This window comes from Carassius gibelio, chromosome B19 (assembly GCF_023724105.1).
Source record: "Carassius gibelio isolate Cgi1373 ecotype wild population from Czech Republic chromosome B19, carGib1.2-hapl.c, whole genome shotgun sequence".
NCBI classification, from domain to species: Eukaryota; Metazoa; Chordata; class Actinopteri; order Cypriniformes; family Cyprinidae; genus Carassius; species Carassius gibelio.
The window spans coordinates 36372459-36393642 of NC_068414.1; the positions used below are offsets into that span (position 1 = coordinate 36372459).

The window sequence follows — 21184 nt, forward strand, 5'->3', positions numbered from 1 at the left end:
TGAATGAAAGAATCAAAGAATCAATCAGTGAATCAATTAACTGAACCACCGCTATGACCGGACTATTTCTGTCTATCTGTTATCTTTGTGTAGCTGTGTTGTTCTCTGGTTCTGTAGGAGTGGTGTTAGCTGTACAGATGATGATGATGATGATGATGTTGTGGTTGAACAGAGCTGGATGGGTGCTGGTGCTGAGCGTCAGGAGCTGCTGGTGTTCTCCAGCGAACGAGACTCGTGGACTCAGGAGAGGAATCGTTTGGAGAAGTGTCTCCGTCAGGCCGAGTCCGAGCTGAGCCGTCTGAGAGCAGAGAATCGCTCCGAAACACTGCGGGATCTGACCGGAGCCGATCCGGACACCACGGCCCTCAGGGTGAGCGCTAGCATCCAACCATCACACTTCCTCTGTTAGCCACCTGAGCAGAAGCATGGGTTACTCCAGAGCCGTACAACACACACACACACACACACACACACACACACACACACACAAGAGCACAACTTTAGAGTGTGATGGAAGAAAACAAATCTCTGGTAACTTAAAATATGCATAAATTAGATACATCAGTGTCCACATCAAATATAATATATATAGTATTATGTGTACTTATATATACATAATAAATATACACAGTACACACATATATACTATGTACAAAAACCTTTATTTTGGATGCGATTAATCGCTTGACAGTACTTAATATAATATTACATAATATAATACAGTATAATGATCAATACATTGTATGGGTCAAAATTATAATTTTTTCTTTTATGCTAAAAATCATGAGGATATTAAGTAAAGATCATGTTCATGAAGATATTTAGTAAATTGTCAGTCTGTAAATATATCATAACTTAACTTTGATTAGTAATATGCATTGCTAAGAACTTCATCTGAACAACTTTAAAGATGATTTTCTCAATATTTAGATTTTTTTGTTCCCTCAGATTCCAGATTTTCAAATATTGTTCTCCTAACAAACCACACATCACTGGAGAGATGATTTATTCAGCTTCAAATGATGCATGATCTTAGTTTTGACTGGTTTTGTGCTCCAGGGTCACACGTTAGACCCTAAAACTCAGTTTGACCATTAAACAGAGTCCAGAAATGTTCAGATCTTGTTCTTGACCTCGTGTGTCTGATTAGAGGATGTATGGGCGGTACCTGCGCTCCGAGGGCTTCCGGAAGGCCCTGATCTATCAGAAGAAGTATCTGCTGCTGCTGCTGGGAGGCTTTCAGGAGTGTGAGCAGGCCACGCTGTCTCTGATCGCCCGCATGGGCGGCTTCCCTTCACACACCCGTCTGGAGCCTGAGAGCCGTCAGAGCAGGGGCTTCACTCGCTTCAGATCAGCTGTGCGCGTCTGCATCGCCCTCTCCAGGTACACACTCACTCACACACACACACACACACACACACACACAGTGTAGTGGACACTGACGCTGTCTCCTGCAGGATGAGGTTCCTGGTGAAGCGCTGGCAGAGAGCCGCTGGAGGAAGTGTGGCGTCTCAGATCACCAGCAGAAACGGTCTCGCTCAGATCTCTGATGTGAGGAGCGACTCGTCGTATCTTCAGCCCGGCGCTCTGGAGGTGTTCAGAGAGAGACGAGCGTCCAGCCGAGGACGCACAGGACGAGACTCGATCCAGCACAGGTGCAGACCATCACCACTCCTCACACACCACAAACAACACCACTCATGATCAGACATGGACGGGTTTTTATTCATATTGAAATATGGAATGAATAAAGATCAAATGATTCTCTCAATATGAACTGAAGTCACTGTTGTAATGAGCGAGTCATTGAATCATTCATTCTGCTGATTCGTTCAGACATCTGATTCACTTAGAAACAAAGCAAGTGACCGTCTTTTAAGTGAGTCATTGAATCATTGACTCACTTGTTTTGTTCAATTGGCTAATTCATTCAGAAACAAATCAAGTAATTGTCATTATGAATGAATCACTGAATCATTTACTTGATTCATTCAGACGGCTGATTTATTTAGAAACGAATCAAGTGACCGTCTTTATGAATGGATCACTGACTGATGTGTAATTCATTCAGAAACGAATCTAGTAATTGTCTTTCTGAATGAGTCACAGAATGGTTGACTGGATTCGTTCAGACGGCTGTGTGATTCTCTATGAACGAGTCGCTCACTCAGCGTCATGTTTCTGATGTCTGTGTCTGCAGGCTTCACTCGGTGGCCGGTGACGGAGGTTTGGCGTGTTCACACCTGCAGAACTACGACCCTGACCGCGCTCTGACCGACTACATCTCTCGTCTGGAGGCTCTGCACAGACGTCTGGGGAGTGTGACCACAGGTAACCGCTGCAGCGTGCCTGTCCCTTTAAATCCTGCAGCTCTTAAAGAGACAGAGCGCACTTAGGCCACGCCCCCACACCGGGACGCTCTCCACTGACTCTGTATCACAGGAAGCACTAGCCTTGGTTTCATTAATAAAGAAAATATGTTTTAATCTGATTACAGTGTTTGTTTCTGCAGGTTCCTCTTCGTACGCTCAGATGTTTGGAGTCAGACGATGAAGCTCTTGATTCACACTGATACTCGCTTGCCTTCTCTTATAAACCTGTACTGCTCTGTGGGACCAAACCCAGGCACGTGTGTGTGTGTGTGTGTGTGTGTGTGTGTGGTTCTCCTTCATCTGTTGCTCAAGGACAGCGATCGTGTTCCTGTATGTGTGGATTATTGGTCAGAAACACTAATGAAGCATCTCATCAAGGCTTCGGGCTCGCCTCGTTCTCATCAGGTGTTTTATTCTCTCGCTCTATTTTTGTAAAGGAAGGAGCTTTGGATTTTATGGGTATTTTGTCTGAAATAAAAATTAATATAATATTTGAAAAAGGCCTTTGACTCTCTTCTCTTTTTCTGTATCCTGATTTTTATTTTTTTTTCCGAGTATGTTACTGTATGTAATAATTTATGCATGACTATGAACTAAAAATGGTCTTTTTAACACTTTATTCTGTAAACCATATATACTCTGTCAACTTGTCAATAGAAATCACTTAATTTATTACGTTAATTATTCAAAAATGTCATTATTTAAAAAAAAACCTGTATTTTATTGCATCAGGAGAACAAAACATTTATTGTTATTTTTTTCACTTGTTTTATGAGCTAAATATGTATTTAAAAGTTACATTTTAAAGATAAATTTTTAATATTATTATTATTATTGATATGTCATGTATGTATGTTTATACATATAATAAATTTGTAATGAGTTTCAATAACTCCTGGCCTCTGAACTCTATTTAATCTGTTCTCAAACTCAATGTGCTTTTTTTGTTTGTTTACAGAGTAAACAGCCGGGGTACGAGCAAAAAAACAAAGATACACAATGACAATAAAATGAAGGAATACAACTAACAACATCAAAATAATGAGCAAAAATCAAAATCATTCTCCGTTTCGTAAATCGGGAACATCTACTTATGCAGTCGACGTCAACGTGACCAAAGTATTATTCATTATTATAATTATTATTCATAATTAATTGTATTTTTATTATTAATTATGCATTTTTGCATTTGCTAATTCTTTAAGATCCATGCAAAGAGTGAAGAAAGAAAACGCGGTAAAAGCCTTGCCATATCTGAACAAAATGCACGTTTGGTCCATGTGCAACCCATGTTAATCACCGGCGGCGATATTTCAATCATTAAACGGTGCGACACTTAAAAATACCTTTAGATTTAAAACAGTAATATTAAAAGATGAAAACTCTGTAATCGCTGTATTAATGATGCACAGAGAAGCAGATGAAGCCGGCATATACTTCATATATACACTGGCAAAGATGAGTATAGCTTTTATTTCTCTTCTCTCCTTCTACTAGTTTCAGTTTTTATCACCCTTTCTTACTATGGTGTTGTTTTTTAGCATGCATGTTATTTTTAGGATTACTGATAAACTACTGGCGTCTGATTTGTATTATTTGTTTTGTTATTTATTTGAATTTTAGTTAAATTATTTCTGAATTTATTATGTCTGTATAGGTCCCTCCCAGGTTGTCTTTAAGTTTTACTTATTTATTTTAATACTTCAACAAACTAAATGGAAATTAAATAATAAAATATATATATTTATAAATGTGTGTGTGTGTGTGTGTGTGTGTGATTGTACATGCACATGTAGTTTTTTTATTTAATTTTGTTTGGTTTATTGTTATGTTAGAAACACTATAAACATCATTATACTTCATATTAATTGTTTTTAGCTTTATTTTTGTTTTTCATATAAATGTTATGTTTTGGAATTTTGTTGAATGCATTTGTCATTTCTATCTAATTTCTTTATTTTTAAAATGTGTAGGTAGTATTTTGAAGTTTTAGCTTTTAGTTCTGGATCTGTTTGTAGTTATTTTAATAAAAATAACAATTGATTGCTTCTGTTGTCCTCATTTGTGATAAATGACTATAAAGGTGTTTACTGAATTTCACCTTTTGTAAATCTCCTTCTGTAAATATATAATAGCTTAATGTTGGATTAGTAATATGCATTGCTAAGAACTTCATCTGAACAACTTTAAAGATGATTTTCTCAATATTTAGATTGTTTTGCTTCCTCAGATTCCAGATTTTCAAATAGTTGTATCTCAGACAAATACAGTCCTTCGAACAAACCTAAAATTTACAACTAATGTGCATATATTATATATAAAAAATGTTGTGAGTATGACGTGCTTAACTCTAAAACGTGTGTTTTGTGTAATGGCTGTGAACCTAAAGACAACATTACATTAAATTACATATCATGTGCAATGAAGTTATGTAACTACATTAAAAACTAAAGCAACTAAACCAACTCAAAAGCTTTTCTTCATCAGCCTACAAAAAAGCACAACCTTTAAAATCCATTCAGTGACAAAACCACTGAATAAAACATCAGTCTGCCATTTCTGCATAACGTGATTTTAATGTTAAAAACTATTCGTGCATTACAGGTTTTGGGAAAAAATAGAAAATATAACATAAAACAGGCAGCTGGTTTTGACTTTTTGAAATGCATTGTATCGGAAAAATTATATCTGTAACACAAATTTGTTACAAACAACATAGAACGTTTAAGAAACATTTTTGTAACATTTAAATCATGACAAGAAAACTGGAGAGTTTAACCTTCTCAGAATAATACGAATTAAATCAGCATTTTATTAATTTTATTTCACAATAATTTTAAATATGGCAAAGTCTAAGTATACGTTTCTTAAGTTTATTGAATGTAGCTCAACAGTCCATATTAAAATAAGGGAATAAAAATATTGTATCTGATAAAAATGTATAAAATAAAGTTCTTCACGTAGGTTTATCTAAGAGATGTTAGAAATACTACAGAAATTTTGTAAAAATATAAAAATACAACACTGCATAATCTTCACTGTATGAATTACATTTTTGATTAATATTGACAAGATTAAGATTGTAAATTAAAATGGTAAATTATTCTTATAAATATTAAAATAGATGATATTATTTAATAAGTGTTTTTATCTGTCCGCGTCTCTTCATCCGGGTCTTCTGAGGGGCGACTGATTGGCGGAGACGCAGCGCGCGGAAGCGGGAAACGTAAACACACACAGTGAGGCATGTCTCGACGCGACGCGACCGAGGGCGGATTTAAACATGTCTTCGTGATCCTGCGGTCGTTATATCCGAGTGTTCAGACTCTGGAGGAGTTCGCAGACGGACTCGTGTTCTCTGACGGACGGAAACCGGTTCTTCTTGATGAAAACGACGGCGCGCGATTTCAAAAACTCGCTGGAGGACTGCTCATATGCGCGCGCACGCCACCGCAGCAGCTGCGCGTGCCCGCACAGGTACCTCACACACCTGTTTGACTTCAGTTATTTTTACATCAATCATATATAATAACGTTACATCATTCTGTAGCAATTCTCCGGACCGAAATCGCTTTGTCATTGTTTACAAATAAGTTATACATCTACCATAACTGACTACTCGACATTACTGCGTGTTTCATACAAAGAATCATAAAACATACAGACCTGCCAAAAACAACTGTGCTATTTGACGTGGACTTAATGTAATATTACGCTTTTTGCATTTTGGATATGGCACCATGGTATTCTGTTACGTACCCTGGATTAACATGGTATTACTGTACATGTATTCTGTTATATTTTTCTAGGAAATTATGTAAAATTGGTCAAATACACAACAGGAAATGTTCATTCATCTGATCATACATTTCTTGCAATTTTCTAATTGATGTCCCTTACAATTTTTGGTTCACATAATTAACATTAACATTATTTTATGGTTGTTAAAACAAAACTAAAAAGTTATTTCTCACTAATTCCAAAAATAACCAGTTATACTATATACACACACACACACACACACACACACACACCAAATCTCAAGGTCCTCCTATTTGTTGTTGCAAGTTGTTGGAATATTACTAATTCTGCTAAATGTGGCTATAAATTATGAAAAAATTAAGGCATAAAGATCATTATTTCTGTATAGCTGATTTGTTTCAGTGTGTAATATAAAAAGCGCTGTACAAAAAAAAATAGCAGTTACTAATTAGAGTACCAATTAAACAGAATTTTGAGATGTTTATCAGAAGACTTAGAAACAAATGCAGAATGACAAGATATACACTTTTTTATGAGAGGAATTGCAAGAAAAAAAATTGTGAGTTAAAAAGTCACAATGAACTTTTTTATTCCATGGCAGCTTCAGAATTATCTCACAATTTTAAATCTACATTTTTAGAAAAAAGTCAGAATTGTGATAAAAACCTAGAATCCTTACTAGAAAAAAGTCAGAATTGCCAGAGGAAAATATAGCCATAATTCTCTGTTTATATCTTTTTATTTATTTTACAATTTCCAAGTTGTGAGATAAAAAGGTGCAATTACTTTAGAATTTATTTTTATTAATGCTGTCAAACAATTAATCTCGATTAATCACATCCAAAAATAAAAGTTTTTGTTTGCATTATTTACGTATGTACATAAATACACACAAATGCTTGTATACATTTCAGAAAAATGTCATTGTTATATATTAAATATATTTATAATATAAATTATATGAATATAGATAGCCCATAGACATGTAATTACTTTCAAAAGATATACTGTATGTGTGTGTATTTATATACACATAATAAATATACACAGAACACATCATTTATGCAAACAAAAACGTTTATTTTGGATGTGATTAATCGCGACTAATTCTTATTAGTTTTTTATTCTGTGGCAGAAACACATTTCTATACAATGCTCTATGTTAGTTTTGGTCTAATTTAGTAAAAATATTTTAAATATTTAAACATAAAAATGGACGTAAGAATTCGTTTAATGTCTGATTTCAGCTCAGCACGCTGCCGGAGGTTTTGGCGTTCACGCTAAACCACATCAAGCGGAAGAAGCTGAGGAACGTGCTGGGATTCGGCTATCAGTGCAACGACGTGACGGCCTGTTCCGACCCCTTCCGTTTCCATGGCGATGTTTCGCAGACGGCCGCCTCCATCAGCACCAGCGAGCTCTGGAAGCGGATCAACCAGCGTCTGGGAACAGAAGTCACGCGATACCTGCTGCAGGATTGCGCAGTGTTTACCACAGTCCCACCGTCCTGTTTGCTGCAGGTGTGCGGCGAGCCCGTGTACGATCTTCTGCTGCCGCGCACCTGGTCCGGATTCTTCCTGGACCGCACCGCGACTCAAACATCGTCCGGTGTGACGCGACAAACTCCTGTCTGTATCGTCCGGAAGAAAGTCGCAAGAGACGATAAGAAAATTGTTTCCAAAAAGAGAGCAAGAGAGGAGGAAACGGACGACAAACGGGAAGATCGTCCGATTGTAAAGAAGCGACGGCTGACGGTGGATGAAACCGACGGTTCCTTAATTGCGCGAAACCCTGAAAGTCACGGATCGCGGAGCTGGAAACCCGCAGATCAATGTCCTCCTCGACCGTCGCGCTGTTCCATCCGCGTTTTGAGTATGCTTTATGGTGGGCGGGGCTTGAAGGGCTTCCTGCTTAACAGGAAGCTGAAAGCAGGTGTGGGCGGGGCTAGACGGCTGCAGGGGGCGGATCTTGTGCGGATCATTTTTCTCCAATCAGATTCCAACATGTTTGACGGACAGACTAAGTTTAGAAAGCTTCCAAAGCGTTTCTTCGCAATGGTTCCCTCGTTCGCTCGGCTCTTGCGGCAGCACAGGAAGTGCCCGTATACTCTCTTCCTGCGCAGGAAGTGCTCGGTGAATGCAGAGACGGAGGATATGGAGACGCTGCTGAAGTCGCACTTGTCGCCTTACAGGGTGTATCTGTTCGTGAGGGACTGTTTGCGATACGTTGTTCCCGAGGAACTTTGGGGATCCCAGGAAAACCAGCTCCACTTCCTGTCCAACGTGAAGAACTTCCTGCGTCTTGGGAAGTTTGAGCGTCTCCCATTGGTTCAGCTGGTGTGGAAGATGAAGGTCAAGGCCTGCCATTGGCTGGGGCTCAAGAAACGTGAGTCTTTAACGCCTTTATTCTCTGTTTCGTAACTTTGGTTGTTTAAAGCAAAGCAGATTAGATTTTTAAAATATTATTATTATTTATTTATTTTTTTTGTATAATGCAGCATTTATATCATTAGTTAAAAATAAAACCATAAAAATATATCATTTTAATTTAGTGTATGTTGAAGTACAAAAATAGCAAATATGAAATAAATTAAAAAATAAAAATCCATCTATAATAAAAAAAAAAATAACTAAATAGTAATGGCAAAACCAAATGCAAACAAAATTATGAAATCCTGAAATTAAATTAAAATGAATTCAGAAAATATTAAAACATCTAATTCAAAATAATAGTATTTTAGTATAATAGTAAAATAACAACAGATGGTCAGGTTTCAAATACAAGGTTAGTATAGTTAACTAAAAACATTACTTATAATAAATTACTTATAATAAAACTTAATAAATCATAACTGACATAAAAACACAAAAAGAAAAAAAATCTATAAAATATTTTAGCTATTTTATAGGGTAGCATTTTTTATTTTTTTTAAAGTTAATGTTCAAGTTCTAAAATAGCTAAAACTGACATTAAAATGTATAAAAAAAAAAAATAAATAAATAAAACTTTAACCTAAAATTGAATTATTAAAAAGATTAATAAAAATATGATATGCAATTGATACTGATAATTAAAATAATAATGTAAAAAAAGAAAAAATAAGAAACTTATTTTATATTGGCTTATTTAAGTTGAAGAGCTAAAATAACAAAGTGAAAAAAAAACAATAATAAAGACAAAAACATGAAAGAAATGTACTGAAACTAAACTAAAATTAAAATAAACACTAAATATAAATAAGTTAATCATAAAAAAGTATTCATAAAACTTTAGTAATATATCATTGATATTAAAATAGCACTGGTGTTATATCCATCAGATGGTCTCAAATACAAGCATACAGTAATAAACTAAAATAAAACAAATAAATTTTACTAATAGAAAAAATAAAAAACTATTTCTCCTAATTTTCATATAATTGAAGAATTTAACTAAAACTGAATAAAAAATTTATCAAATATTTTAAAAAAGATAAATAAAAAAATAATTAACTTTACAATAAAATAAAACATATAAAAAGACAAATCAGATATGTAATAAAAGCTGTAGTAGTGTATCAGTGAGAGTGAATGGATATCGCTGTGGCTCGGTCAGGACTAGTTGTGTTGTTAACTAGTCCTCCTCCCGCTGGTGCTGCAGGTCAGTGTGCGAGTGAGCACCGCTACAGAGAGTGGATCTACGGTCAGTTTCTGGGCTGGATGTTGAGCGTTTACGTCATGGGTTTGGTCAAAGCGCTGTTCTACGTCACCGAGAGCATGGGACAGAAACACACGCTGCGCTTCTACAGAGGGGAAGTGTGGAGCAAACTACAGGAAATGGCCTTCAGGTGCAGAACAACACCTGTCCAGAACCTCAACACAACTACATTTGAACAGTTTTACGGTTTTCAGTCAGAAAACAGCTGATTTAGACTGGAATAATATTTCACAAATGTTACAGTTTTTGATCAGATAGTCAAAGCTGGCTTGTTTCTTATTGTATCTTCTGTTAGTTTTGATATGAATAAAGAGACGTCTGTAATTGTGATCTGGTTTATTGGCAGAGCTCATCTGTCTAAGGGCCAGTGGAGGGCGCTGTCTCCGTCTCAGGCCCTAAAGTTCCCCAAGAGCTCAGTGACGTCCCGAATCCGGTTCATCCCGAAGGTGAACAGCATGAGACCCATCACTCGCCTCACAGGACCCCGAGACTCACTGCAGGTGTGTGTGACCGCCTCTATACACACACACCAGACGAGCGGATCACACTGAGAGTGTGTGTGTGTGTGTGTGTGTGTGTGTGTGCAGGTCTTCCAGAGCGGCGTGCGGCTCCTGCAGAACGTGTTGAGTGTGTGTGTGCGAGAGGCCCCGGGGCCCATGGGCTCCACCGTCTGGGGCTGGCAGGGCATTCACCGAGTCCTCAAGGAGTTCGGTCCGCAGCAGAAGAGCTCGCCGAGACCGCTGTATTTCGTCAAGGTGCATCTGATCTGCATTTAGAGACACGTGTTATGTACTATATAAATAATGTTAAAGTATTTCTGCGAATAAAATATAGTATTGATTTATTTTAGGATGTTGTAATACATAACTTGTATAAACACCATTAGTAATAAATAACTAAATCAGGAAACAGACGAGCAACAGGTAAGGACAACAGTTTGTAAGTATTTTAGCCTCGTTTTCTCATTAGACTACTGCGCGATCGTCGTTTCTAGGAAGCTTCATTTACGTGGTAAACCGACTCTTACAGCGGACGACTTTGCAGATTTCTTCACAAATAAGACAAGATCCATCAGTAACCATTTCTCCACACCACAGACTGAGGAAAACTTCACAATGACCGACGCACACTCTTTCTCCTCCTTCTCCCCACTCTCGGAGATGGACGTCTCCAAACTTCTCCTGTCCAATCATCCTACTACTTGTCCACTTGACCCGATCCCCACTCACCTCCTTCAAGCGATCTCTTCTTCAGTCATACCTTCACTTACTCACATTATCAACTCCTCTCTTCACTCTGGAACATTTCCCTCAGCATTCAAGCAGGCTCGGGTAAGCCCACTGCTCAAGAAACCATCTCTAAATCCAGCGCTTCTTTAAAGCTACAGACCGGTATCCCTTCTTCCATTCATTGCAAAGACACTTGAGCGAGCTGTGTTCAACCAGCTCTCGATGTTCCTTGGACAGAACAACCTCCTGGACAGCAACCAATCTGGCTTCAAAAGTGTCCACTAAACTGAGGCTGCTCTGCTCTTGGAGGGGTGATGTTTCTAAATCACAACACCTTGCTTCTGGGGTTCCTCAAGGCTCTGTACTTGGACCACTTCTCTTCTCCATCTACATGACATCATTAGGATCTGTCATTCAGAAGCATGGCTTCTCTTATCACTGCTACGCTGATGACACCCAACTCTACTTCCCTTTTCTTTTGTTTATCATATTCTTAGAAGAAGAAAAAAAACACCCTGTCTATGTGTTCTGTATTAGATTAACTGAGACTCGTCATGGCACTTGTGTACTGTTGTCGTTCTCATTTGTAAGTCGCTTTGGATAAAAGAGTCTGCTAAATGATTAAATGTAATAAATATTATGATGAGTAAGTTGAGGAAATTAATTTAGGATTTTTTGGATCCAAGTTTTTAATGCCTGCTAAAACTAAAAACATAACAGTAATTCTATATTTAATGTATGAAATCCCATATGTACTGTGTGAGGAAAGTAAGGATGCTGCACAATAATAACTCATTTGAAACCTGTTTTATTTAAAGGAATGTTACTAATAATTTAAATATTGAATATATGATGTATATTTAAATGTTATGCATTACATGTACATATGTGTGTGTGAGGTGGACGTGAGCGGGGCGTACGACAGTCTCCCTCATCAGAAGCTGGTGGAGGTGTTGGGTGAAGTGCTGCAGGTGTTCTCCGAGCGCAGCTTCTTCGTGCGTCAGTACGCTCGCATCTGGAACGACCCTCACCTGGGCCTGAGGAAGCACTTCTGCACCCGAGTGAGTGTGTGTGTGTGTGTGTGTGTGTGTGTGTGTGTGTGTGTGTGTGTGTGTGTGTGTGTGTGTGTGTGGAACGACCCTCACCTGGGCCTGAGGAAGCACTTCTGCACCCGAGTACGTGTGTGTGAGAGAGAGAGTGTGTGTGTGTGAGACCCAGTGAAGCCGACACACTGCAGAGTGTGTGACCCGCCTGTGTGTGTGTGTGTGTGTGTGTGTGTGTGTGTGTGTGTGTGAGACCCAGTGAAGCCGACACACTGCAGAGTGTGTGACCCACCTGTGTGTGTGTGTGTCTGTGTGTGTCTGTGTGTGTGTGTGTGTGTGTGTGTGTCTGTGTGTGTGTGTGTGTGTGTGTGTTCAGGCGGAGATGAGCGAGCCGCTCAACATGAAGGGGTTTGTTGTGGAGGAGCAGGCGGGGGGGACGCTGCATGATGCTATCCTCGTGGAGCGGGTGAGAGATGTTTCACTTCTACTTAAGTTACAGAGGATACAGATTCTTCACACACTTGTGTTATTATCTAAATCTCTGTGCATTATATGTGAATGTTTTTAATTGTTTAGCTCCATGTCATTTTTTCATATTATACTTTTTTATTGTTTATTTGTGTATATGCATATTTACAGTATGTATGTTTTGTTTTTTTGTTTTTTTTGTTTTTTTACTTTTTGTTTTGAAGTGTGTTTACTGGTATCATATTATTTTAGGATTTATATGTGTGCATCATATTTAATTAATCTATTTTGTAAATATTTTTGTTACACAGTTCAAGATGCAATAACTGTATTTGTGCATCTATACAGTGTGTGTATATATAACGTTTACATTTTTTCACATTTATTTTTTCACACACAAACACACACATTTAATATATTTATATATACACGAGTTCATTTGTAAAAACAGGTAACTGTTTTCAGAATTCATGTTTTTCATTGTGCATTCCAGTTAATCTCACTAAAACTACAGGTGAGTTATTTTAAGTAAAAAAAATTAACACAATACATTTTTTTTTTTTTTTTTTTTTAATATACAGAGTTATCTGTTTTTGAACATAAACTCTTATCTTATATATATATATATATATATATATATATGAAATGTGATTTCCTCCTTATCTTCAGCTGTCAGGCGTCCGTCAGCAGATGTCACTGTTTTAATGACACAAATGTGTTTTATTGTTGTTAGCATAAGTGTTTTTAAATAAACTATACAAAATATAAAAACTAATATATACAAATTATCTGTTGAAGAATAAAAGCGAGTGTGTGTGTGTGTGTGCGTGTGTGTGTGTGTGTGTGTGTGTGTGTGTGTGTGTGTGTGTGTGTGTGTGTGTGTTCAGCACTCGTCTGAGGTGCGAGGTGGAGATGTGTTTCAGTTCTTCCAGAAGATGCTGAGCAGCTACATCATCCATCATGACAATAAGTGAGAGTTCACTCCTTCATTCGTCGATGATGTCATCGCATGTCCGTGTTCAGGTGGTGATGATGTCATATCCTGTGTCCGTGCTCCAGGATGTTCCGTCAGGTGTGTGGAATCCCGCAGGGCTCTTCCGTGTCGGCGCTGCTGTGTAACCTGTGTTACGGACACATGGAGAACTCACTGCTGAAGGGCATCGCTAAAGGAGGGTGAGACCACACTCAACACACCCTCAGAGTCCTGAAAAAAGAGATAAAAACCCCCTGCAGTGAATGGGTGCCGTCAGAATGAGAGTCTGATAAAAACATCACAGCACTCCAGTCCATCAGTGAACATCTGGAGAAGACACAAGCTGAAACAAAACGAAGATATGAGTCTATAATCAAATTGAATTGGCAATAAACAATAAAACAGGATGCTACAGCTAGCACAACGAAGCAGCGCAGACCTTGCTATCACAATAATGCCACCACTTCAGATTCTCAAACGTGTGTGGTCTCAGTCTCGAGCCCTGGGGGTTTTAATGATTGTGTGTGTGTGTGTGTGTGTGTGTGTGTGTGTCGTTGGCAGGTGTCTCATGCGGCTGGTGGATGATTTTCTGCTCATTACGCCTCATTTGAGCAAAGCCACAGAGTTCCTGACGTACGTCCACACGCTACACGTGATCCAAACCATGCCATAACCTCGTCTTGAGACACACTTTATATATATATATGTTCAGCGGTAGACAGGGGTGTGAATACTTCTGCACGTCACATCTCTCACTCATCTGTGTGTGTGTCAGGACGCTGCTGGCTGGCGTTCCTGATTACGGCTGTCAGATCAATCCTCAGAAGGTGGCGGTGAATTTCCCGGTGTGTGTGGAGTGGCTGGACTCGGGTGTGAGCGTCCTGCCGTCCTGCTGTCTGTTCCCCTGGTGCGGTCTGCTGCTGGACACACACTCGCTGGACGTCTACAAGGACTACTCACGGTCAACACCACCGCATAAATGGCTGAAAAACTCCTTTTCTTTTGTACTAAAATATCATTAGTATTCTGATTTAAAAGGCATAATTTCTCTCCTGAGGCCACAAGGGGGCGCATCGAGCGAAAGATTACTAATGCGCGCTTCTTCGAAAGAATAAAATAACACCATCTTTGGGGAAAAATGCATAGTGTTTAAATTAATGTTCATTCAGGCTTCCTGACGCACACCTAAAATTCAAATCCAACATTTTTGCATTTGAATGTGGATTTATATTTTCAATTGGATGGATATTTGGTAATGAGGTGCTGCAATCAGGCGGTAAATCAGTTGACTTAATTCATGTTTTAATTGACTTAAGCAGTGACTAAATGACTAGAACGCTAGTATTTTCAGCATCTAAAAATGGTTTTAAGTCAGTTGTGTCATAAATAAATATATTATTATATTAATATAATTATAATATTAATGTACATATGTAAAAATTTTAAAAAATGTCTCTTGCAACTAATGGTAACTTCAAATAAAATAATAAAAACACTTTTGGAAGTAAAACTATTAAGTATTTTAGTGTCAAATTTAATTTAGCATCAAAAATGTCTTGTATTTAAATAAACTAGATGACTGTATAAATGGCTTTTGCTCCGCCCCCTCAGATACGATGGCCTATCACTGCGCTACAGCCTCACCCTTGGCTCCGCCCACTCACCAACCGCAGTCATGAAGAAGCTGCTGTCGGTCCTCAGTCTCAAGTGTACCGACATCTTTCTGGACCTCAGGGTGAGAGGTGAAATGAGTGTTAGAGAGTCCTGGAGGTCACGGGCTCTCTGAGTTTGATCAGTGTGTTCCTGGAGTCAGTATGTGTGCTGTTTCTCCAGATGAACTCAGTGGAAGCTGTTTACAGGAGCTTATATAAACTGATTCTGCTGCAGGCGCTCAGGTAAACACCCCACACATCAGTGCTCAAAACTGATCAAACGTACCAATAAAGACCTTTTATAATGTTACAAAAGACTTCTGTTTCAAATAAATGCTGTTCTTCATCTGTGCATCCTGAGAAATAAAATGCATCAGTTTACACAGAAATATTGAGCAGAACGACTGTGTTCAACACTGATAATAATCAGAAATGTTTCTTAAATCAGCATATCAGAAGCATTTCTGAAGGATCATTTGATGCTGATGTCCAGGGTTATTATAGTTAACCATAAAACGATCAAAAACTACTTTGTTTATTAAAATGCATTTGTGAAAATTTGAAATGTGTCCTTAGCAGGTTAATGGAATAAGTGTAAATAGATGCAATTAAAGCAATAAAATAACAAATTATAAATAAATGAAGCCTTAAACTGAACTAATATTAAATGAATTAAGAAATACATTTAACCTTAACAGTGAAATGTACAAAAAAAGACACAAAACACAAACTATTTTCCAGTTTAATTTTAGCATAAGATTTAGTTTAGTTTTTTATATTTTATTCAATTTAAATTTTGTCTGTTTACATTTTTTTTAATCTTTTTTATATGTATATGAATAAAAATAAACTAAATTTTTTGTAGAACTTCACATTAAAAATAAAAGCTAATTCACATAAATATTAACAAAAGTTATAACAGTATATAAATAGTACTGAAACAAAGTGCTAAAAATTAACAGTAAAAATCTATTTTAAATCATAATAATATTTGACAATATTGTGAAATATTATAGAAAGTTTCTTGAGCAGTAAATCAGCATTTTATAATTATTTCTTAAGCATTATGTTACACTAAAAATGCTGAAAATTAAACTTAGATCAAAGGAATAAATTAACCTTTTAAAATATATTCAAAGAAAAGCTGTTATTTTAAATAGTAAAAATATTTCACAATTTTTACTGTACTTTCAGTCAAATAAATACATCTTCGGTGAGCAGAAGAGACTTTTCAGAAACTCCTGCCGACCTCAGACTTTTGAAGTAGTGCATGTTAGTTGTTTGTTTTGGCGACAGTTTAACGAGACACTGATCTGAGTAACTGAGACTGTGCTGTGTGAATGATTGTGTGAAACTCAGAGCATTAATGAAAGAACCATCGACCCTGTCAATGTGTGTCAGGTTCCACGCCTGCGTCAGGAGTCTGCCTCTGGGTCAGAGCGTGGAGTCGAACCCCTGCTTCTTCCTGAAGATGATCTGGACCATGTCTCGCGTCACCAACAGACTCGTCAGACACATCAATAAAGGCACGAGCGCTGGCTTGTTAAACACACGGTGTTCGGGAGAGTTACTTTTATAAGTACTGCATTACAATGTTGCACTACTTCCTAAAAAAGTAACGTATGATGTTACTTTTCATGGAAAGTACTGCGTTATGTTACTTTTGAGTTACTTTTAAATCTGGGCGGGGCTTGCTTGTTGTTTTAATTTAAAAAGGTTATTTTAGAAATGTAACTCCCCTGTCTGAATGTGTTTGTGTCTCGTGCAGGTCTGGTTCTCGGTTCTCCGGACGGTGGAGGTCTTCTGCAGTACGAAGCCGTTCAGTTGTTGTTCTGTCTGGCGTTTGTGGTGGTTTTCACGCGGCACCGATCTCTTTACCGAAGCCTGCTTCCTCCGCTACACAAACGTATGTTCGCTTTGCTTTAGACGCTCATCTTCAGTCCCTTCTGTGCTTCAGATCGTCGTCTGGTGTGGAGTGAGGAGGAGACAGTTGCATCATGGGTCTGAGACATTAAGGTCATAAATAACGTAGTTGTTTTCAATAGTGTCTATTCACGTTTTATTAGTTTTTAATTTAAGTTTTAGTAATTGTAGTTCACAAGCTACACTGTTTCCACTTAAATTTAATAATATATATATATTTTTGTAATGTCCATTTACTAATTATCCATTTTTATATTATTTAATAATATAAATTTAGTACTTAAATTAAAATGGAAAATAGTACTTCAGCTTACGCTAACATTAATATGACAGTGGAAAATATAGTTTAAGCTGAAGTACTAAAATGGCTAAAACTGAGATAAAAATTTATAAAAAGTAAATACCTAAAACGTACAGTAAAAATGAAAATGGAAAATATAGATTGTTTCATTTATTTTGTTAATATTTCTCTTTATTCATTTGTTTTTGTTTTTAGTAATTTTACTGCCTAAGTATATTTAGTATATTTTTTTATGTATTTATTATTATTATTATATTGTTGTTATCATTATTTTACTTTTAGATTTTTATTAAATTAAACTTTTTTTTTTTTTTGTACAGAAAGTTAAAATAACTCAAATGAAACAAGTCTAGACTGTTTGTATATTATATATTATTTCCGTTAACATTTTATATTTTAATTAACATAAGTCTTTAAATAGTTTGAGTTCATCATAACAAGCTTATTAACATTTGTAGCACTCCCATTCATCATGGCAGAAGAAGTGATAAATCAGTGTGATTTACAGTTATTTTATTATTAGTAATATACAATAATAATTTTTATTCATGTTTTTAATTCTCATTTTCATTTTTTAATCTTATGTGCTTTTAAAATGTTTTAATATTACTTTTTAAGCTTATTTTAGTTCAGTTTTCTTCAGGTTTTTTTCTGTTGACAAATTTGTTCTTAATCATTTTAGTTTAATAGCCGTGTTCCCTCAAAAGCCCTAAATGGAGAAATCCACCAATCAGAGCAGCTTCTGTTACAGTACAGACAGAAATTGCATCTTTAGGGCGTTTATGAGCGACTGCCAGCTCATAATCCAGTCTCTTTACACTCCTAAATCACTTCATATGTTGTTTACTGTCTATTTGACTTATTTTATGCTTATGGAGCAAAGCAGTGGAAAAATACTTCCAGGAAAAGTGGGCGGAGCCTGTGTTGATGGCTGTTTATAATGTGAAAGCTTGCCTTCACTGATGATTTGATTAATTTGGGCTGAAGTCATCGATCTCTTCTCAAACTCAAATGACGTTCTGAAGCACAGAGAGTCCCCTGATCACAAGTGATCTGGTGTTTTCTTTGTTTGGCGCAGGAAAGCGGCGTCTGGAGCGCGGGCTGCGCGGCATCAGACTGTCACGTGTGCGTCAGGCCGCCACTCCCACAATCCCTCAGGACTTTAAACACATCCGGACGTAGAGCGGTAAACGTACGAGTTTCACTCGACGGCAGCTGACTAAACAGATCCGCGCTCCTCGTAAACGCTTGATGGGTGTCGTTAAACGCGTGGAGATAAGAGACGCTTGTAAACGACAGTGTTCAGAAGCTCAGACGTTCATTTCTGTTGTTGTGCTGCATGTTTCTGTGATATTAGCATGTTGTTGCATCTGTCATCTAAATAAACATTCGTTATGTACATAAGATAAATCTGTTATTTCAGCACATAAAATACATTTTGATAAACACAGATGTGAATTGTTTTTCAGTATATCTATCTATCTATCTATCTATCTATCTATCTATCTATCTATCTATCTATCTATCTATCTATCTATCTATCTGTCTATCTATCTGTGTGTTTCTGGCTGTCCGACGGTCTATCTGTCTGTCTTTCTGTCTGACTGTATCTATCTGACTGTCTGTTTGTCTATCTGTCTGTTTGTTTGACTGTCTGTCTGACTGTATATCTGTCTCTGTTTGTCTGACTGTATGTCTGTCTATCTGACTCTATCTATCTGTCTATCTATCTGACTGTCTATCTGACTATTTATCTGTCTGACTGTCTATCTGTCTGTCTTACTGTCTATCTATGACTGTCTATCTGACTATTTATCTGTCTGACTGTCTATCTGTCTGTCTTACTGTCTATCTATGACTGTCTATCTGTCTGTCTGTCTATCTGACTCTATCTGTCTGTCTGTTTGTCTGACTGTATACCTGTCTGACTGTATCTATCTGACACTGTCTATCTATCTGTCTGACTGTCTGTCTGAATGTCTATCTGACTGTCTATCTTTCTGACTATCTATCTGTCTGTCTGACTGTATATCTGTCTCTGTTTGTCAGACAGATAGATATAGTCAGATAGACAGACAGACATACAGTCAATCTATCTGACTGTCTATCTGACTATCTGTCTGTCTGTTTGTCTGACTGTCTGTCTATCTATCTGACTGTCTATCTTTCTGTCTGTCTATCTGACTCTATCTGTCTGTCTGTTTGTCTGACTGTATGTCTGTCTGTCTGTATCTATCTGACACTGTCTATCTATCTGTCTGACTGTCTGTCTGAATGTCTATCTATCTGTCTGTCTGAATATCTGTCTGACTGACTATCTGTCTGACTGTATATCTATCTATCTGTCTGTCTGTTTGTCTGACTGTATGTCTGTATATCTACAGTATTGTTCAAAATAATAGCAGTACAATGTGACTAACCAGAATAATCAAGGTTTTTAGTATATTTTTTTATTGCTACGTGGCAAACAAGTTACCAGTAGGTTCAGTAGATTGTCAGAAAACAAACAAGACCCAGCATTCATGATATGCACGCTCTTAAGGCTGTGCAATTGGGCAATTAGTTGAAAGGGGTGTGTTCAAAAAAATAGCAGTGTCTGCCTTTGACTGTACAAACTCAAAACTATTTTGTACAAACATTTTTTTTTTCTGGGATTTAGCAATCCTGTGAATCACTAAACTAATATTTAGTTGTATGACCACAGTTTTTTAAAACTGCTTGACATCTGTGTGGCATGGAGTCAACCAACTTGTGGCACCTCTCAGCTGTTATTCCACTCCATGATTCTTTAACAACATTCCACAATTCATTCACATTTCTTGGTTTTGCTTCAGAAACAGCATTTTTCATATCACCCCACAAGTTCTCAATTGGATTAAGGTCTGGAGATTGGGCTGGCCACTCCATAACATTAATTTTGTTGGTTTGGAACCAAGACTTTGCCCGTTTACTAGTGTGTTTTGGGTCATTGTCTTGTTGAAACAACCATTTCAAGGGCATGTCCTCTTCAGCATAGGGCAACATGACCTCTTCAAGTATTTTAACATATGCAAACTGATCCATGATCCCTGGTATGCGATAAATAGGCCCAACACCATAGTAGGAGAAACATGCCCATATCATGATGCTTGCACCTCCATGCTTCACTGTCTTCACTGTGTACTGTGGCTTGAATTCAGAGTTTGGGGGTCGTCTCACAAACTGCCTGTGGCCCTTGGACCCAAAAAGAACAATTTTACTCTCATCAGTCCACAAAATGTTCCTCCATTTCTCTTTAGGCCAGTTGATGTGTTCTTTGGCAAATTGTAACCTCTTCTGCACATGCCTTTTTTTTAACAGAGGGACTTTGCGGGGGATTCTTGAAAATAGATTAGCTTCACACAGACGTCTTCTAACTGTCACAGTACTTACAGGTAACTCCAGACTGTCTTTGATCATCCTGGAGGTGATCATTGGCTGAGCCTTTGCCATTCTGGTTATTCTTCTATCCATTTTGATGGTTGTCTTCCATTTTCTTCCACGTCTCTCTGGTTTTGCTCTCCATTTTAAGGCATTGGAGATCATTTTAGCTGAACAGCCTATCATTTTTTGCACCTCTTTATAGGTTTTCCCCTCTCTAATCAACTTTTTAATCAAAGTACGCTGTTCTTCTGAACAATGTCTTGAACGACCCATTTTCCTCAGCTTTCAAATGCATGTTCAACAAGTGTTGGCTTCATCCTTAAATAGGGGCCACCTGATTCACACCTGTTTCTTCACAAAATT

The 21184-nt window shown here is 37.4% G+C and overlaps 3 protein-coding genes across 8 annotated transcripts in view; 2 read left to right on the top strand and 1 right to left on the bottom strand.

Annotated features, from left to right (window-relative positions):
• Positions 1–2872, top strand: part of LOC127978659 (A-kinase anchor protein 9) — a 66391-nt gene extending 63519 nt beyond the window's left edge. For 5 of the 6 annotated variants that reach the window (XM_052583460.1, XM_052583463.1, XM_052583461.1 and 2 more), the window contains 5 exons: positions 173–370; positions 1151–1383; positions 1458–1655; positions 2201–2331; positions 2513–2872. In XM_052583460.1, the coding sequence (XP_052439420.1) occupies positions 173–370; positions 1151–1383; positions 1458–1655; positions 2201–2331; positions 2513–2553 (801 nt within the window). In that variant the 3' untranslated portion in view covers positions 2554–2872. Of the gene's footprint in view, positions 1–172; positions 371–1150; positions 1384–1457; positions 1656–2200; positions 2332–2512 lie in introns of those variants that run through there. The other variant, XM_052583465.1, reaches the window with a different exon arrangement.
• LOC127978676 (semaphorin-6D) overlaps positions 1–21184 on the bottom strand; it is a 276967-nt gene that overhangs the window by 162534 nt on the left and 93249 nt on the right. The gene's annotated exons all lie outside the window — the stretch shown is intronic.
• tert (telomerase reverse transcriptase) lies at positions 5566–18869 on the top strand. The gene is made up of 16 exons (XM_052583473.1): positions 5566–5849; positions 7382–8519; positions 9774–9960; positions 10177–10330; positions 10418–10585; positions 11959–12120; positions 12479–12568; positions 13458–13540; positions 13630–13743; positions 14105–14176; positions 14319–14504; positions 15155–15278; positions 15377–15438; positions 16597–16721; positions 16964–17101; positions 18498–18869. The coding sequence occupies exons 1-16, from the start codon at positions 5619–5621 to the stop codon at positions 18599–18601; spliced, it is 3138 nt and encodes a 1045-aa protein (XP_052439433.1). The 5' UTR covers positions 5566–5618; the 3' UTR covers positions 18602–18869.